This window comes from Pan paniscus, chromosome 3 (genome assembly GCF_029289425.2).
Source record: "Pan paniscus chromosome 3, NHGRI_mPanPan1-v2.0_pri, whole genome shotgun sequence".
In the NCBI taxonomy this organism is placed as follows: domain Eukaryota; kingdom Metazoa; phylum Chordata; class Mammalia; order Primates; family Hominidae; genus Pan; species Pan paniscus.
In genome coordinates, this window is record NC_073252.2 from 84,959,466 (window position 1) to 84,977,614 (window position 18,149).

The 18,149-nt window shown below is 40.6% G+C and overlaps 1 protein-coding gene across 9 annotated transcripts in view; it reads left to right on the forward strand.

Moving 5' to 3' along the window:
• Positions 1–18,149, forward strand: part of AFF1 (ALF transcription elongation factor 1) — a 257,647-nt gene that overhangs the window by 48,636 nt on the left and 190,862 nt on the right. For all 9 annotated transcript variants that reach the window (XM_034958884.3, XM_055111597.2, XM_003811253.5 and 6 more), the window contains exon 2: positions 8,244–8,317. In XM_034958884.3, coding sequence (XP_034814775.1) covers positions 8,280–8,317 — 38 coding nt within the window. In that variant the 5' untranslated portion in view covers positions 8,244–8,279. The remainder of the gene's footprint in view (positions 1–8,243; positions 8,318–18,149) is intronic.

Genomic DNA, 18,149 nt, shown 5'->3' on the forward strand with positions numbered 1-18,149 from the left:
TGAAGGGAGAGGCTGGGCATGGTGGCTCATGCCTCTAATTCTAGCACTTTGGGAGGCTAAGGTGGGTGGATCACTTGAGGTCAGGAGTTTGAGACCAGCTTAGCCAACATGGTGAAACCCTGTCTCTACTAAAAATACAAAAATTAGCCGGGTATTGTGGTGGACACCTGTAATCCCAGCTACTCGGGAGGCTGAGGGAGGAGAATCGCTTGAACCCTGGAGGTGGAGGTTGCAGTGAGCAGTGATCGAGATTGTGCCACTGCACTCCAGCCTGGGTGACAGAACGTGACTCGGTTTCAAAACAAACAAAACCTGTGAAGGGAGAGTTTTATCTTGATTATACTGCATAGTGAACATGCTGCCCTTAGTGCTAGGAGACTATCCCTAATTTTCCAAGGCTGTTCACCATACAAACATCTTTAAAGATAATTTGAAACAGCCAGGTACAGTGCCTCATGCCTGTAATCGCAGCACTTTGGTAGGCTGATGTGGGAGGATTGCATGAGCTCATGAGTTTGAGACCAGCCTAAGCAACATAGTGAGATCTCGTCTCCACAAAAGTTTTTTAAAAAAATAGCCAGGTGGGCCGGCCGCAGTGGGTCACGCCTGTAATCCCAGCACTTTGGGAGGCCAAGGCGGGTGGATCGCTTGGAAGTCAGGAGTTCGAGATGAGCCTGGCCAACATGATGAAACCCCGTCTCTACTAAAAATACAAAAATTAGCCGGCGTGGTAGCACATGCCTGTAATCCTAGCTACTCGGGAGGCTGAGGCAGGAGAATTGCTTTGGGGGTGGAGGTTGCAGTGAGCCAAGATTGTGCCATTGCACTCCAGTGTGGGCAACAGAGCAAGACTCTGTCTCATAAATAAATAAATAAATAAAATAAAAAATAGCCAGGCATGGTGTTGCATGCCTGTGGTCCCAGCTACCCAGGAGACTGAGGTGGGAAGATTGCTTGAGCCTTGACCTAGGCTGTGGTGAGCTGAGATCCTGCCACTGTACTCTAGCCTGGGCAACAGAGCAAGACCCTGTCTCGAAAAAGATAATCTGAAACAAAAAGACAATTGATGCCTCTGCTTGTAAAAATATGCACAAATACCACAGACCCATGGAGAAATTGTCTCCGAACACCTTTCCAATCCTCCGTTTTTTTTTTCCCTTATAAAATGGAGTGAGCAATATAGCAATATCTCCTTTATTGAGTAGTTGAACAGATTAAAGGTACTAAGATTTGGCAAGTTCTTGGAGCAGAGCATAGTAAGTGCTACATAAATGTTTGCTATTATTACTCCTAAAGGAAGAGATTGTGTTCTCAGTCTTTTTTTCTTTTTTATGGTAAATATTGTCTCATAAGATGAAGTAATTGGTTTACTTTGAATAAATGGCAAACTTTGAGTTTGTTCCAAGAAACTTTTGTAAGGGTCCAAATTCTGAAATGAGGACAATGCCTTGTACGATATTTTACCAGCCCACAGGGAATGAGGTAGAGACATTTTCTACCAATATCCATGTGCTTTTCTGTGTTTCCTAGCTTCTTTATGGTTACACAGAATCAGGTGACTCATCTGTCCAGATAAGCAGTGAGTCACAGATAAGCAATAAACATTTATTTATTTATTTATTTAGCATAAGTTAACTCCAGATAGTAAGTAGTAAGTACTATGAAAAAATGGAAGTGTGGCCAGCACTGCTATTTTCCTACTCAGTAGCCATTCCTGTTTGTTCTTGTTGTCACTAAAAGAACTTTAATTGCTAAGAGACTACATTTGTCCAGTCTTAGGTAATAGATCTTGTTTGTTCTCAGCCAGTGATGACAGTTTGTATCTTGATTTACCTGCTTCCTTTAAAGCTAGAAGAACCTGGGTGACCTAGTTCTGGTTTTTTGATGGTAAAGATTTTTGGCAAAAATAGACAAATATGTCAGGCAAAGCCACACCTTCCTCTTCTCCTCCTCTTCGTGCCTTGAATATGAATGAGATCTCTCATTCATAAGATGGACCATGACAAGCATGAATACAACATGCTAAATAGGCAAAGCAGAAAAAGTCAGAGTTCCTGATGCCTCATTGCATAGCTAACAGTATGCCAAGTAGCCACCCTCTTCTAGACTTGCTGTAGGAGAAACATAAACTTCTATTAATTTAAACAGTTGTTACTTACAGCTAAACACATTCCTAACCCATATAATAAGCATAATGGAGTAGAGAGTTGTGGGTTGGCTGGAGAGAGTCCTTGAGGGACAGCATTGTCACATTAGCTTTGAGAGTCAGTGGAGGCCTCTCTGAGAATGTCATTGGAGCTGAGCACCTAATGATCAGAGGGAGCCAACGATATGTGGGATGTGTACTTGAGTGTAGCGTAGCACCAGAACCCCATTGAACAAAACTTCAAAGTGTAGAAGAGATAGTTGGGGAAATTGTATTCCTTTATGGATTTCTGAGCTTGTGAGGTCCATGTGTATTGGAGAGCCTAGAGGAACTGTAGATGATCAGGTCAGTTTAGGGTCCTGGGAGATTATGATCTCTCCCAGGGGTAGATCTCTCTACTAGGGGTAGAGTTCTAGAGAATCAGACTAAAACAGAATGTATGTCCCATGACTTATCCCTAACACATTGCCTGTTACCAAGAGACTGTTATTCCTGGGTAAAGGAGAAGTATAGTTGACGAGGGACTAACTAGCCTACAGGCCTCTGAACAGAGTAATTTTTCTCATATTCTCCTTTGGAAACTAGATTGTGGTCCGGGGACTGGGGAGCTGCTTGCTCTGTTTGTCCAGTTGAAAAGTTCCCAGGCTGGGCTCAGTCGCTCACACCTGTGATACCAGCATTTTCGGGACCAGCCTGGGCAACATGGCAAACTCCTGTCTCTACAAAAAATACAAAAATTAGCCGGGTGCAGTGGCTCATGCCTGTAATCCCAGCACTTTGGGAGGCTGAGGTGGGCAGATCACCTGAGGTCGGGAGTTTGAGACCAGCCTGACCAACATGGAGAAACCCCGTCTCTACTAAAAATACAAAAAAATTAGCCAGGCGTGGTGGTGCATGCCTGTAATCCCAGCTACTCGGGAGGCTGAGGCAGGAGAATCGCTTGAACCCTGAAGCGGAGGTTGTGGTGAGCCAAGATCCTGCCATTGCACTCCAGCCTGGGCAACAAGAATGAAACTCTACCCAAAATAAAAAAAAATAATAAAATGAAATAAGCCAGGCATGGTGGCACACATCTGTAGTCCCAGTTACTCTGAAGGCTGAGGTGGGAGGTTTACTTGAGCCCAGAAGGTGGAGGTTGCAGTGAGCCATGACTGTGCCACTGCACTCCAGCCTGGGTGACAGAGCAAGACCCTGTAAAAAAAAAAAAAAAGTCTTCCCTAGTGTGTGGAATTGCCCCAGCACATGGTTTGGTCAGCCAAAAAAATAACTAGAACAACCACTATCATTTATTGAATGTTTACCATGAGCCAGTCATTGTGCTAAAACTTTTACAAACATTATGTCCCCGATGACAATCCCATGAAGCCCCTGTATTACTGATGAGAAAGCTGAGGCCTTAAGAAGAATAATTTTCTCGAGGTTTTTTTTTTTTTGGACAGAGTCTTGTTCTGTCGCCCAGGCTGGAGTGCAGTGGCGCGATCTCAGCTCACTGCAAGCTCCATCTCCCAGGTTCACGCCATTCTCCTGCCTCAGGCACGCGCCATCACGCTCGGCTAATTTTTTTTGTATTTTTAGTAGAGATGGGGTTTCACCATGTTAACCAGGATGGTCTTGATTTCCTGACCTCGTGATTTGCCCGCCTCGGCCTCCCAAAGTGCTGGGATTACAGATGTGAGCCGCGGCGCCCAGCCTCGAGGTCTTATAGCTAGTTGCAAAGCAGGTCTTTTACCAGCATGTGGTAAAGACTCTTGAGAGTAGGTTCCCCAGAGTGTACTAGGTTTGGAAGCACTTAATGACCTAAGTGAACAGAATATTTGAAAACATCTTGAGTCACTTTTTATATTCATCTTCTCCCTTTTTTTCTATTTATGTATGTATGTGGTGTGAGTGTCCATAAAACTTACATATATGTGTATATACTCACACATGTATGTGTATACACACTCTTGAATTATGAATTGTTTATTTGAGGAAGAAAAGCAGTTTGATACACATGACATTTTAATTTCTGAATAAATTTGGTAAGCAAGAGAGGGAGGACTATAGAAGGGTCACTTAGATAGTAATGTACATTCCTGCCATGGAACATTCCAAAATGAAATAAAGTTTGCATCATTCACATAAAATTTAGTGTGGATATAGCTGCTACCATGTGTCAGTGTGCTAGGTATTTTAGCTAGGTGATATAATATATGCTTCTCAGTTACTCTGGAAGGTAGGAAGGTCTCTGTTTTACACATAGGGGCATGGAGGCTGATAGAGCTTAACTTGTCCAAGGTGATCATGCAGCTCACTTGAGCCTAGCTGCTTTCTGCTGTACAGCACTACTCTGTTTTTAAATAGAGCCAAGTTAGTATCTTCCTTATTTTCTTTTCCTTTTTTTTTTTTTTTTTTTTTGAGGCAGGGCCTTGTTTTTTCACACAGGCTGAAGTGCAGTGGTGTGATCACAGCTCACTGTAGCCTCCACCTCCTGGGTTCAAGCTACCCTCTTACCTTAGCCTTTTGAGTAGCTGGGACCACAGACATGTGCCACCTTGCCCAGCCTTTCCCAATTTTTTTTTTTTTTTTTTTTTTTTTTTAAGACAGGGTCTCTGTTACCCAGGCTGCAGTGCAGTGGCAAGATCACAGTTCACTGCAGCTTCCTCCTTCCTGGGCTCAACCAATCCTCCTGCCTCAGCCTCCTCAGTAGCTAGGACTACAGGCATGTGCCACCATGCCCAGCTAATTTTTCTATTTTTGTAGAGACAAGGTGTCACTGTGTTGCCAGGGCTGATCTTGAACTTAAGCAGTCCTTCTACCTCGGCCTCCCAAAGTGTTGGGATTACAGGCATGAGCCACCATGCTTGGCCCATGGAGGATTATATTGAAAGATTGATAGCATAACAGAATAAAAGGTGAAAATGCCCTTTTAAATCTCCTGCTCTGGCCTCTTCACCAAATCTCTTCCCTTTCCAGAAAGCTACTATTAACAGTTTGGTATATGCTATTCCAAACTTTGTGTGTATGCATAAACTTAAAGCATTAAACAAAAAATTGGCTCACATTGTACATTTTATTTAGATCTTGCTTAGATTAACCCATGTGTTTCTTTTTGATGTTTTAAGGCATCTCATTATGATGTATCATAATTAGCCATTTTTTAATGATATGTATTAGGTTATCAGTTTTCTTACTCTTACAAACAATATTTTATTGCATATGCCTTCTTGTACACATGTGACTGTATTTTAAGGAATGATTCCTTAAAGGAGAATTCCTAAATTGAAGCATACACTAAATTCCTTTCTTAGTGGTGGTTTAGAATAATAATTTCCTGACTATAATAGGCCAGCATTCGAACCTAACATAACCTAACATTCATAACGTATTGTAGCGTATATCTGGGCTCTTCATACAGCTGTGGAAATCACACATCACCCTCAACAGCCTTGCTTAGGCTGACTTTGGTCTTTTTTGTGAGACACAACTGAGATATCAGTTAGTAATCTAATGATGCAGTCTTCCTGCCTCTCTCTCCTTCTGTGGGGAAAGATCAAGCCTCCTAGCAAAGTTAAGGGTTTTCGTTGCACAGATAGGTCCCTGGGTGTGTCCAGGGGCTCGATTCCTCAGGAGCTGTGGTCTATCTCACTTTGAACCCCATTTACCTACCCAAGAATCTGTAGTGCTCCTGAGCGGTGAGACCTGGGGGGTTGCTCACTCCTTCAGTCTTCTACTTATCAGTCCCGAGGAGCCTTTTTCACTACAGATCTCTATGGCTTGCTCCTCACTTTAAGTCTTTGCTCAAATGTTGTGTTCTCTGACCACCCTACGTAGAACCGCAGTACCCTACATTGATTCCTCTCTGCACTCCCATTTTGCTTTTCTAACATCTATATATTTTACTGAATGTGTCTTTGCTTACCTTCTGTAGTATGTAAGCTCAATGGTAGCAAGAGTCTTTTCTTCACTATATTTATTTTTTGTTTTTTGAGGCAGGGCCTTGCTGTGTTACCCAGGCTGGAGGGCAGTGGTGCAATTTCAGCTCACTGCAACCTACATCACCCCCACCCCCCACCCACCCCCACCTGCATCCCTACTCAAGCAGTCCTCCCACCTCAGCCTCTTAAGTAGAGTAGCTGGGACCACAGGCATGCACCTCCACACCTGGCTGTTTATTTTTATATTTAGCAGAGACGGGTCTTGTCATGTTGCCCAGGCTGGTCTTGAACTCCTGAGCTCAAGCATTCAGCCAACCCTGGCCTCCCAAAGTGCTGGGATTACAGGTGCACACCCGGCCCACTCTCTTTATTCTTAGTACCTGGCTTACAGCAGATGCTCAGGATACATTTGTTGGTTCTGTCAGTCAGTGAACAAACAAGTGAACTCAGGACCCCTCTCAGATTGATAGCCACCCAACAGCCCAACCTGTCTCCATTTCTCCTGTTATCACTCTCCACCAAAGAGCCCTAGGAGTGGGTGCTATTGGGTTGCAAGCAGGTTGAGCATCTTCACTGGGAGGGTCATGTGGGGAACTGCCATCAGGGACTCTTCAGATGCCTCTACAGAAGTGTTATGAAGAATAATGCCAACAGGAATACAATAGTGTTTTATTGATCACTTACTGTGTGCCAGCCCTGCAAGTCAAGAGAGAGAAAGTGTGAGCAGCAAAGGCAGGGGTAGAGCTACCGATGCAGAGAAAGAGAAAAAGGAGAAAGTGAGCGATAGTAAGTGGTGAGGGAAGGGAAGGGAGACTAGTGGGGATTGAGTTGGAGAATTGAGAAAACTTGCCTAGGGGGCCACTATTGCTGGTCAGAAGAGTGACACATGTTTGACCCTGAAAAGTAGATCTCTGCTAGTGTGAGTTTAACTAGAATATTTTAACATCCATGCTGCAATCTTTTGAGAGAGGAGAAAGAGTGGCAAATTATGTCTGCTAGTATGGAAACATGTAGTTAGCAAGTCAGCAATTTAAATTTCATGGAGAGGGAGATAAAAGACCTTATCGGGAGTAAGAATAGAGCTGTGAAGGACTATATTCAGTGTTTCAACCTCAGCCAAAGTTGTAACAGCCTCTTAAACAGAGGCAAGTTAAAATGATTACAAATTTAATGTGTGTTTCCATTTGTATCAAATGGTTTGTCAAGTCTGTACTAAGATAATTTAGTAACATACCTTTCTTTGCCTTAAGGATGTTTGAAAAGTAAAACAAACTATTTAATGCAAGTTAGGATAAGTGTAGTCAATTTATAAATACTCACTAGAGAGGGAAAAGGAAACAGCTGTAGACAGTGTTAACCATAAAGAGAGGTTGTTTCCAGAGTTACCCAAGATAGTACCAAGACTATCTGCCCAGATTGGATAATAATTTTTCCCCCAAATTCAGTCTTGTTTTGAAAGAATGCTCAATAGTTGTTTTATTTGGGTTTTTGTTTGTTTTTTTTTGTTTGTTTTGATTAAGTACCTTTAATGAGTGGAAGTAAAATCTTAAGATTGATTGTCACTGGGACCCACTTTTCTTGTTAAGTGTTGCATTCTTATGTGAGAATGACCTGTTGATTTCCTTTCTCTTGCATGGTTGACACTCTTACCTTTTCTTCCTTTTAATTCTAGTGAGGATGCTGACACAACCTGTGACCTTAGGCAAATTACTTAAAACTAAGTCTACATTTCTTGGTTGTTTTTTTTGTGTGTGTGTTTGAGTCTCCATTTTCTTAACTATAAAATGGGATATTAGTATCTGCCTTGCAACTTTATTGTAATGTATTAATGAAATGCCATTTTTAAAAGGGCTTATTTATATTTAACACAATGCTTGGCACAAAGTAGGCACCAGGGGAATGGTATTTCCTTTTCTCCTCCCCCTCCTCCTTATGGTAAACTTGTGCACATTGTTTTCTTGCTGAAATGGCTTTGAGAAGCAGCCTCACAGTTAAAAGTGCAATTGGCCTTTGATATATACTAGATAGTTTGTTCATACAACTTGGGAATTGGAGAACCATTTTCTAATTCAAATGAGAACTTGGAATTCTGTCTCCAATAAAGCTTCTTACAGGTCATGCGTATCCCTGAATTTACTCACAGGCTAATGTTCACAGGCTACTCTTTGTTTCTCTTTCAGATGAACAGACTAGCCACTTTGCATTGACTGGAAACAATGGCATTTACAGAAAGAGTCAACAGCAGTGGCAACAGGTAAGCATAGAATCTATGATTCAAAGACATGCTGATATTTAATTTTATAATCTACTTTTCAATGAATAAGTTTGGTCTTTTTCAATTTTGCAACGTAAGAACTCACGGGTGCAAGAAAATGTTTGAAATTTTCAGTTTTCTCTACATGAAGTCAAACTTGTTGGACTGGCTACATATTTTCTTTTAAATCTAGCAATCGCTGAGTCTGTTAACTCATTTTTTTTTTAAATGTGGATGTTAATTTAAATGATTAAATCAGCATTCTAATGCTGTGTTCAAGATAACAAGATTGCACTGATTTGGGGAAAGCATACACATGTTCGGCCTGTGCTTGAAATAAATAAACAAATCCATCTCATCCTGAAAGCTGTGAAGGAGGGAATTCCTTCATATTTGTATTTTGCCTCTTTCACATCTCTCCCTCCAACTCTGCACACACAATTTAGTGCTTTCTTGCATATAGTAATTGATCAGTGTTGATTGAGGGGATCATATTAACATTTTGAAGCAGTTTTAAGTAATAACTCATTTGACATTCAGAAAGAATTGTTATCACTGATTAGTTTTTATTTAAAGTATTAGCTATTCAAAAATATAATTTTTTTTTTTTTTTTTTTGAGATGGAGTCTCAGTCTGTTGCCCAGGCTGGAGTGCAGTGGTGTGACCTCAGTTCACTGCAGCCTCCACCTCCCAGGTTCAAGCGATTCTGCCTCAGCCTCCCAAGTATCTGGGATTCACCATGTTGACCAGGCTGGTCTCTAACCCCTGACCTCAGGTGATCCCCCTGCCTCGGCCTCCCAAAGTGGTGGAATTACAGGTGTGAGCCTCTGCGCCACTCCAAAAATGTATTAAATGTTTTTAAATGTTACTACTACCCCTTTTAGTAACATTCTAGCAATTGCAGAGTTGTTTTTATTGTTACTTTTATCATAATTTCTATTTATTAATTTTTTTTTTTTTTTTAAGACAAAGTTTCGCTCTTGTTGCCCAGGCTGGAGTGCAGTGCCATGATCTTGGCTTACTGCAACCTCCGCCTCCCGGGTTCAAGGGATTCCCCTGCCTCAGCCTCCCAATTAGCTGGGACTACAGGCGCATGCCCCCACACCTGGCTAATTTTTGGTAGAGACGGGGTTTCACCATGTTGGCAGGCTGGCCCCGAATTCCTAACCTCAGGTGATCCACCTGCCTTGGCCTCCCAAAGTGCTGGGATTACAGGCGTGAGCCGCTGTGCCCAGCCATAATTTCTATTTATAATAGAATTCTTTTCCCCCCTTCTTGCTACTGCATTTTACTAGTCTAAAAAATAAAAACATTATAAGAAATGTAGACTCAGACTTATTTATAATGTAACAGAATAGATGATGGTGCCTGCAATTGTGGACCATCCCAAATGTTCTCCTACTTCTCCCCCTTTCTGGTTCATTTAGGAAATTATTCAATTCCTGGTCATCATTGTGGGGCTGCTAAACTTGGTTTACTCTCTCCCCTCACCAAAGGGAAGACAGTTAGTTGACCCCGGCTGCTGCAGTTCACATTCTGCTAGAGCCTGGGGGAAAGCTGTTGTCATTTGTCTTCAGGTTTATTCATAATGTTGGGTTTACACATACGTTTTACATTTTTATGTAGTTAAATGTCTTGTCCTTTATGGGTTCTGGCTTGATTGTGCTTAGAAAGGTCTTTCCTCCTCCAAGATTGTGAAAATAATGTCATGTGTTCTTTGCTGGCACTTGTACGATTTCATTTTTGCATTTAAATCAGAACTTGTAAGCTGGTGGACTGTGGGACAGATCTGGTCAACATATGGGTTTTGGTTAGCCTGTCACAGAATTCTGAAAGAAATTATCTGCCAGTGTTTTTTACATAACAATCTTCTATCTTCTCATGAAAAATGTAAGATTTAGCAACCCTGGGCTTGCATTGCCATATAGCAATGCTCAGAAAGAATTGAATAGCTTCGGCTCTTTTAAGCAGAACACAGGCTTTCTAATTCAGAACTTCCCAATTGGTGTGCCATCAAATGCTTTTCAGGTGTGCCACGATGTTGATTCCCCGCCCCCCAGCCTAAAGGTCAGCCAGAGCTCCTATCTAATTTCCTCCTGCAGACATCATCTGCTTTGTCCGTTTGCCCCAGAGACTTGATGTCACACACAAAAAAAATTGAGAAAGCACTGACGCTTTTCAATTCGTTACAGTTCTCTGCACAGCCAGATTCACACATTTAGTTAGCTGCTTGACCCTCTTAACTTGCAACCCATTTTACATCTTTGACTTTTTAGTATTTTGATCGACATGTAGTTAACTTGAATATATATTGTACATTTCATATTAATAGGAAAAGGTAAAGATGGGGGATGTTAGGGAACTTTTTTTTCTTTTTCTTTTTCTTTTTTTTTTTTTGAGACGGAGTCTCGCTCTGTCACCAGGCTGAAGTGCAGTGGCATGATCTTGGCTCACTACAACCTCCACCTCCAGGTTCAAGCAATTCTCCTGCCTCAGCCTCCTGAGTAGCTGGGACTACAGGTACACCATGCCCAGCTAATTTTTGTATTTTTAGTAGAGACGGGTTTCACCATGTTGGCCAGGATGGTCTCGATCTCTTGACCTCATGATCTGCCCGCCTTGGCCTCCCAAAGTGCTGGGATTACAGGCGTGGGCCACCACATCTGGCTGGGAACCTTTTTTTTTTTTTTAAAGCAAAAAGCTAGACAATTGTTTCATCATTTTTTATTAAATCACCTGTCTTTTCTCCACAGATACAAATGCTATGTCTAAATTTTATCACAGTCTTGGGTCTGTTGTTGGGCTGTCTTTTGCTCCATTGATGTGTCTTTTGGCAACTGTGGCATATTGTTTCACTGTATCTTTATATGTCATAATATTGAGGCAGATTCTTTGTAATTCTTGTTTTTAGAATTTTCATAGCTATTCATTCTCATGCTTCTCAGTGTATTCTGAAGTCATTCATCATTTTCTAGAAAATTTATGATTGGCATTTTGATTGGAATCCCTTGGAATTCATCAGTTAGAGTTGACTACTGTAGGCTATTAAAACGTCTTCCTATAAGAATGTAGATATCAGACTGGTGAAAATTTAAGGAGCTGAAGTAATTTTAAATTTTAATTGTAAGATTTTCGTGGAGGTGATTTTTCAAAAAGGTTTAGTTATTGATGTTGGTTCCTGTGTTATTTCTGGTAGATGAATCAATTATAGTAGGTAAAAGTATTATCATTGGCATGATTAAAAAGATGTTTTAGCTTAAAACCTAAATAATGGGTTGATAGGTACAGCAAGCCACCACGGCATGTGTATACAACGTGCATGTTCTGCACATGTATGTAACAAACCTGCATGTTCTGCACGTGTGTTTAACAAACCTGCATGTTCTGCACATGTATCCCAGGACTTAAAGTAAAAAAAACAAAAAAACAACTTTTTTTTTTTTTTTTTTGAGATGGAGTCTCACTCTGTCGCTCAGGCTGGAGTGCAGTGGCGTGATCTTGGCCCCTCTGCCTCCCGGGTTCAAGCGTTTCTCCTGCCTCAGCCTCCTGAGTAGCTGGCACTACAGGCACCCACCACCACGCCCGGCTACTTTTTGTATTTTGTATTTTTTATTTATTTATTTATTTTCAGTAGAGATGTGGTTTCACCATATTGTCCAGGCTGGTCTCAAACTCCTGACCTTGTGTTCCCCCCCACCCCCACCACCCACCCCCGCCTTCAGCCTCCCAAAGTGCTAGGATTACAGGCGTGAGCCATGGCGCCCAGCAAAAAGAAAAAAGATACTTTATATTCTGTGACATATTTTTTTTGTTTTGCTAGTTATTAAGTTTGGATGGGTAACTGCCCCTTATAGTAACATTCTAGCAATTACAGAGCTGTTTTTATTATTTGTTACTTTTATCATAATTTCTAGCTCCTCACCTCAATATGCTCCTTTTAATTTTAGTACCTAGTACAAGTGGTAAGTTTGGGGATATCCTTTAAAAAGCTCTATTTTTAATACACACCAGTAGCTCACTTGTTTAAATGTTTAATCATGATAGGTATTTAATCTTTTATTTGCCCAGAAAAAAACATTAAATTCATGTGGAACTGGTCCAGGACTAGGATATATTTGCAAAGGAAACAGATGTGTATTGAGTACACAGCTCTAATCATTCAAACTAAATTGAAGTCTGAACGTGAACCCTTACTTTGCTCAGGGCTATCAAAAGTCATAAGCGTGGACAGAATATTAATGTAATGTGCAAAGACAATGTTTTAGTTCTTACAAATAATAAGCTTATTCTGTGACTTCCAGATTTGTCGGCACTTGACACTGTTGAATTTGAGCTCACTTATATTTCTTCACCTTCCTTCCGTCCCCCTTTTTAATAGTTCTTTCTAAAAATTGTTATTGGAGTCTAACAGACTGAAAAAGGCAGACATTATTAGTACAGTTTAGTGCATTTTCTTTTCTTTTTTCTTTTTTTTTTTGAGATGGAGTTTTGCTCTTGTCGCCCAGGCTGGAATGCAATGGCGCGATCTCGGCTCGCTGGAACCTCCATCTCCTGGGTTCAAGCGATTCTCCTGCTTCAGCCTCCCGAGTAGCTGGCGCACCACCACGCCCAGCTAATTTTTGTACGTTTTTAGTAGAGACGGGGTTTCACCATGTTGGCCAGGCTGGGCTCAAACTCCTGACCTTAGGTGATCTACCTGCCTCGGCCTCTCAAAGTGCTGGGATTACAGGCGTGAGCCACCGTGCCCGGCCTAGTTCAGTGCATTTTCATAAAGTGAACACACTTGTGTAACAGATCAAGACCAGCTGTCTAGAACTCCTCTCCTTTCCCCTTTCAGCTACTACCTCCCTTAAAAGTCATCACTGTTCTGACTTGTAACACCCTGCATTTGTTTTGTCTGCTTTTCAATTTGATTTAAATATAATCATATAGCATATACTCCTTTATAAAGTTTCCATTCATTTTGATGTTTGTATTAGTTAACCTTCAAACACTGTGAGGTTTAGGGGTAAAAAATCTACATGACTTTTGGCTCCCTAAAAGCTTAACTACTAATTAGCCTACAGTTGACTGGAAGCCTTATGAATAACATAAACAGCTGATTAACACATATTTTGATATGTATTAAGTAGTGTATTCTTACAATAAAGTAAGCTAGAGAAAAGAAAATGTTATTAAAATCATTTCTAGGCATGGTGGCTCATGCCTGTAATCCCAGCACTTTGAGAGGCTGAGGTGGGCAGACTGCTTGAGTCCAGGAATTCATTCGAGACCAGCCTGGGCAACGTGATTAAACCCTGTCTCTACAAAAAATACAAAAATTAGCCACCTGTAGTCCCAGCTACTGACAGGGGTCCAGGTGGGGTAAAGGCCTGAGGTGGGAGGATTGCTTGAGCCTGGGAGGTCAAGGCTGTGGTGAGCCAAGATTGCACCACTGCACTCCAGCCTGGGTGACAGAGCAAGACCCTGTCTCAAAAAAATCTTAAGATAAAATGTATTTACTGTTCATTAAGTGGAAGTGGATCATCATAAAGGTCTTCATTCTCATCCTCTTTATGCTGAGTGAAATAGGAAAGTCTTTGTGTCTCTGAAGCAGAAGAAAATCCACGTCAATGGACTTGTGCAGTTCAAGCCCATGCTGTATTTTTATTTCTTCTGTTCAATATATTTAAATATCTTTATCATATATTTTATATTAGTATATTACTTATGTAATCACTTTACCTTTTACATTCTTTTCCCATCAACTTCTCATGGTCTAAGATGATAATGTAATTATCCTTACTTTTTGTTCCACCTCGTGACTGTCATCTACCCTCCAGCTATACTTTCTGCTTTTGGTTTTAAGTTATCCAGATTTCCAGATTAATAGCCTATTTTATTTTATGATTATTTGTGCCCTTGCAAGCTTTGTCTTTAAAATGACAATGAAAGTGGAAAAACCAATAAGCATTATTTACATTGTTTTGATTGAGAAGGAAAATCGTGTCTAGGATTTTATTTCTCCTCCAGCATCAACTCAAATACCACTTGAACAGAATGTTCATATTGATTAGGACCAATGAACTATCATTAACTGAATAAATTGTTCAAATGTCAAATTTTAAATTGCTTCATCTTTGAATAGTGCTTTTGCTTTGCTTGGACTTTCTAATTTCTTTTTCCTTATTGAAAGAGAGAATGTGCCTTTTTGCCATTTCACTAACATGTTCCCCTTCTTACTCTTTTGTATCAACTGCTTGAAATGTCTCATTTTCTCCTTGGAATCTTGAAACTAAAATTAATTTTTACAAAGTGTGTGCTAAATTACATTCTTCTGAAATTGGGCCCAGGTAACCGAAGCCAGAGAGTAAAGTTGGGATATATTCTGGGAAATTTTTTACTTGAGGACAGGGGGAAAACATGTTAAAGTAAACCATAAGAATGAAGTAAATGTCATTTCAGGCTATACCACCAAATGGGTGGGACATGATTTTATTGTCTTCTGCCATTCAGAGTGGGTACTGAAGTGTTTTAGGAGATTTGCTGAGATGCTTTTCAGTTTTTCGGAAGATTTGAGGGGATTGGATTTTGTTAACCTTGCATCATATAGGATGGAATACTGTAGCCCCTGGAAGCTCTCCTTTTCGAGTTTGAATTGATGTTTAACTCTCCTAATTGAGAAGAATTCTCAATTATTGAGGAAGCTACAAGGTGTTCAACAGATTAACACCTATTATATGGACAGATCTTCTTTATGCAAGTAAATCAAGGACCAAACTTCTAGATGCTTACTAGAGAGTTTAATGGCTGTAGGCCATGTTTTCCTGAAATAGTGATTGGCCTGGGCATTGTAAATAGTGCACACCTGGAATTGTGAAATGAGGAAATAAGGTGAACTAGTTTCTGGCCTGATTTACAAGTGCAATAATATTTCTTATACAAAACACCTTGTTTTCCCTCATTTTAGAAAATGATTGCTAACTGATAAGTATGTGTCATTGTCATATGTAGTTTGAGATGAGTTACTCAGTTTGATGGGTTTAGAAGAGTTTAGATTCAGACTTACCTGAGAACTGAGGAAATATTTTTTTGGAATTAGTTATTTCCCAAAAGGAAAGCTAAATTTTGCATATAAGAAGACACTGCTACATAGTATTTACTCTTCTACAAGTGGCATAGTCATCTTAGAAAACAACAGAAGTAACTTTATTGAGGTGTAATTTACATGCTATTTTAAGTATACAGTTTAATTTTTAGTAACTTTACTGAGTTGTGCAACCATTACTACAATCCAGCTTTAGAACATTTTCATCTAGATGGAACTACCTGTTTACAGTTAATCCCATTTTCATTCCCAGCCCCAGGTAACTATTAATCCTCAATAATTTTGCCTATTCTGGACATTTTATATAAGTGCAATCATACAATATGTTAATTTTTGTGACTGGCTTCTTAGGATAAAGTTTTCAAGATTCATCCATATTACAGCATGTATCAGTTTTTCAGTCCTTTTTATTGCTAAATAATATTCCATTGCATAGATGTGCCATCTTTGTACTATTCATCAGTTAATGGACATTTAGGTAGTATCCACTTTTTTGTTTTTATGAGCAATGTTCCACATATGTTTTTATTTCTTTTGGGCAGATGTTTAGGAGAGGAATTGCTTGCCTCTAAGGTAGGTTTCTGTTTGGAGTCATCTTTATTTTAAGCTCACAAGCCATTGTGCCCGGGGTCAGTTTTGTTTATTTGCATGTACTTTTTCTCTGTCTTTAGCCCTGAACTCCCTGCTAAGGCTGAGAGTTGGAGGAGAATGAATTAATATTAATAATTATTTTGTGCCTTCAGTATAGTGGACACTAGTCCAGGCATTTGGCATTATATCATTTTAGGTGCTAAACTTGGTCCAGGTGGTAGATAAGATGAACACTGAGTTGAATTGCTGGGGATAACATTGTCTTTGTAGGGATACTAATTTTATACTGTCTTGATGTGGGAAAGAACCATTTTTCTTTCTGGAGGCCTTCCATTATAACAGTACTTTTCTTCTGAAGCCATAGTAGTCAGCCTACTTTAGGAAGAAGAGAATTTCAGTTCCAGTTTCTCCTGTTTTGCAGAAGCTGGGGAACCATTATTTCAAAATCTGAGTCATGTTTTCTATGCTCTATAAGGTATTCATATCAGTAGCCTAATTTTACTGGAGAAAGCAAAAGCCTGGAGAGACCTTCATAGCTGAGTATGTGAATCAGACTGTGGGGAATGCTGGGGCAACTAGTTCATTTTTGGTTGGAAATTTTTTTTTCTTTTTTCTTGAGATGGAATCTCACTCTGTTGCCCAGGCTGGAGTGCAGTGTTGTGATCTCCGCTCACTGCAACCTCTGCCTCTTGGGTTCAAGCAATTCTCCTGCCCCAGCCTCCCAAGTATCTGGGACTACAGGTGCATGCCACCACACCTGGCTAATTTTTTATTTTTAATAGAGACAGGGTTTCACCATGTTGGCCAGGCTGGTCTCAAACTCCTGACCTCAGGTGATCCTCCCACCTCAGCCTCCCAAAGTGCTGGGATTACAGGCGTGAGCCACCATGCCCAGCCCTGAGCCACTGCGCCTAGCCTGATTTTGCCATACTTAAAAAAACAAACAAACAACTATCCTTTTTCCTCTTTTTCTTTGCTGAACTATTTTAAAGCAAATTCCATTTCACTTCTTCATACTTTATGTGCATCTCTAAAAATATATGGACATTTCCCTACTTAAATACATACCCATCTCACACCTAATAAAATTAACATCTTGGATTCGTCTAATACCTAGTCTATCTCCAAACTCTTTTCTTTTTCTTTTTTTTTTTTCCTTTTTTTTTTTTTTTTTGAAACGGAGTTTCACTCTTGTTGCCCAAGCTGGAGTGCAGTGGTGCCATCTGGGCTCACTGCAACTTCCACCTCTCAGGTTCAAGCGATTCTTCTGCCTCAGCCTCCCGAGTAGCTGAGATTACAGGTGCACATCACCATGCCTGGCTAATTTTTTGTATTTTTAGTAGAAACGGGGTTTCACCATGTTAGCCAGGCTGGTCTCAAACTCCTGACCTCAAGTGATCTGCCCAACTCAGCCTCCCAAAGTGCTGGGATTACAGGCGTGAGTCACCGTGCCCGGCCCCAAACTTTCTAGATTGTTTTAAAATGTCTTTTAAAATTGTTTTTAGCCGGGTGCGGTGGCTCATGCCTGTAATTCCAGCATTTTGGGAGGCCACGGTGGGTAAATCACCTGAGGGTCAGGAGTTCGAGACCAGCCTGACCTACATGGTGAAACCCCGTCTCTACTGAAAATAAAAAATTAGCCGGGTGTGGTGGTACGTGCGTGTAGTCCCAGCTACTCGGGAGGCTGAGGCAGGCGAACCACTTCAACCCAGGAGGCAGAGGTTGCAGTGAGCCGAGATTGTGCCACTGCACTCCAGCCTGGGAGACAGAGTAAGACTCTCTCAAAAAAATAAAATAAAATAAATAATAAATAATAAAACTGTTTTCATCTTGATTCAAGGAAACCAAAGTTCACATATTGCATTAGGTTTTGTTTCTTGAGTCTTAATCTAGAGCAGCATTTACTCTATTTACTTGTGGGGTGGGAGCATTTACTAGTTAAGGAAACAGTTGCATGTATGTCCTACTTCTTGGATTTGTTTGTTTCCTATTAATGCGTTTAACTTGTTTCAATATAGCAGTAGTTCTCAACGGAGGACAATTTTGTCTCCCTCTCTTCCAGGGGACATTTGACAATGTCTAGAGAGATTTTTAGTCATCACAATCTAGTGAGTAGAGGCCAGGGATGCTATTAAACATCTACAATGCACAGAA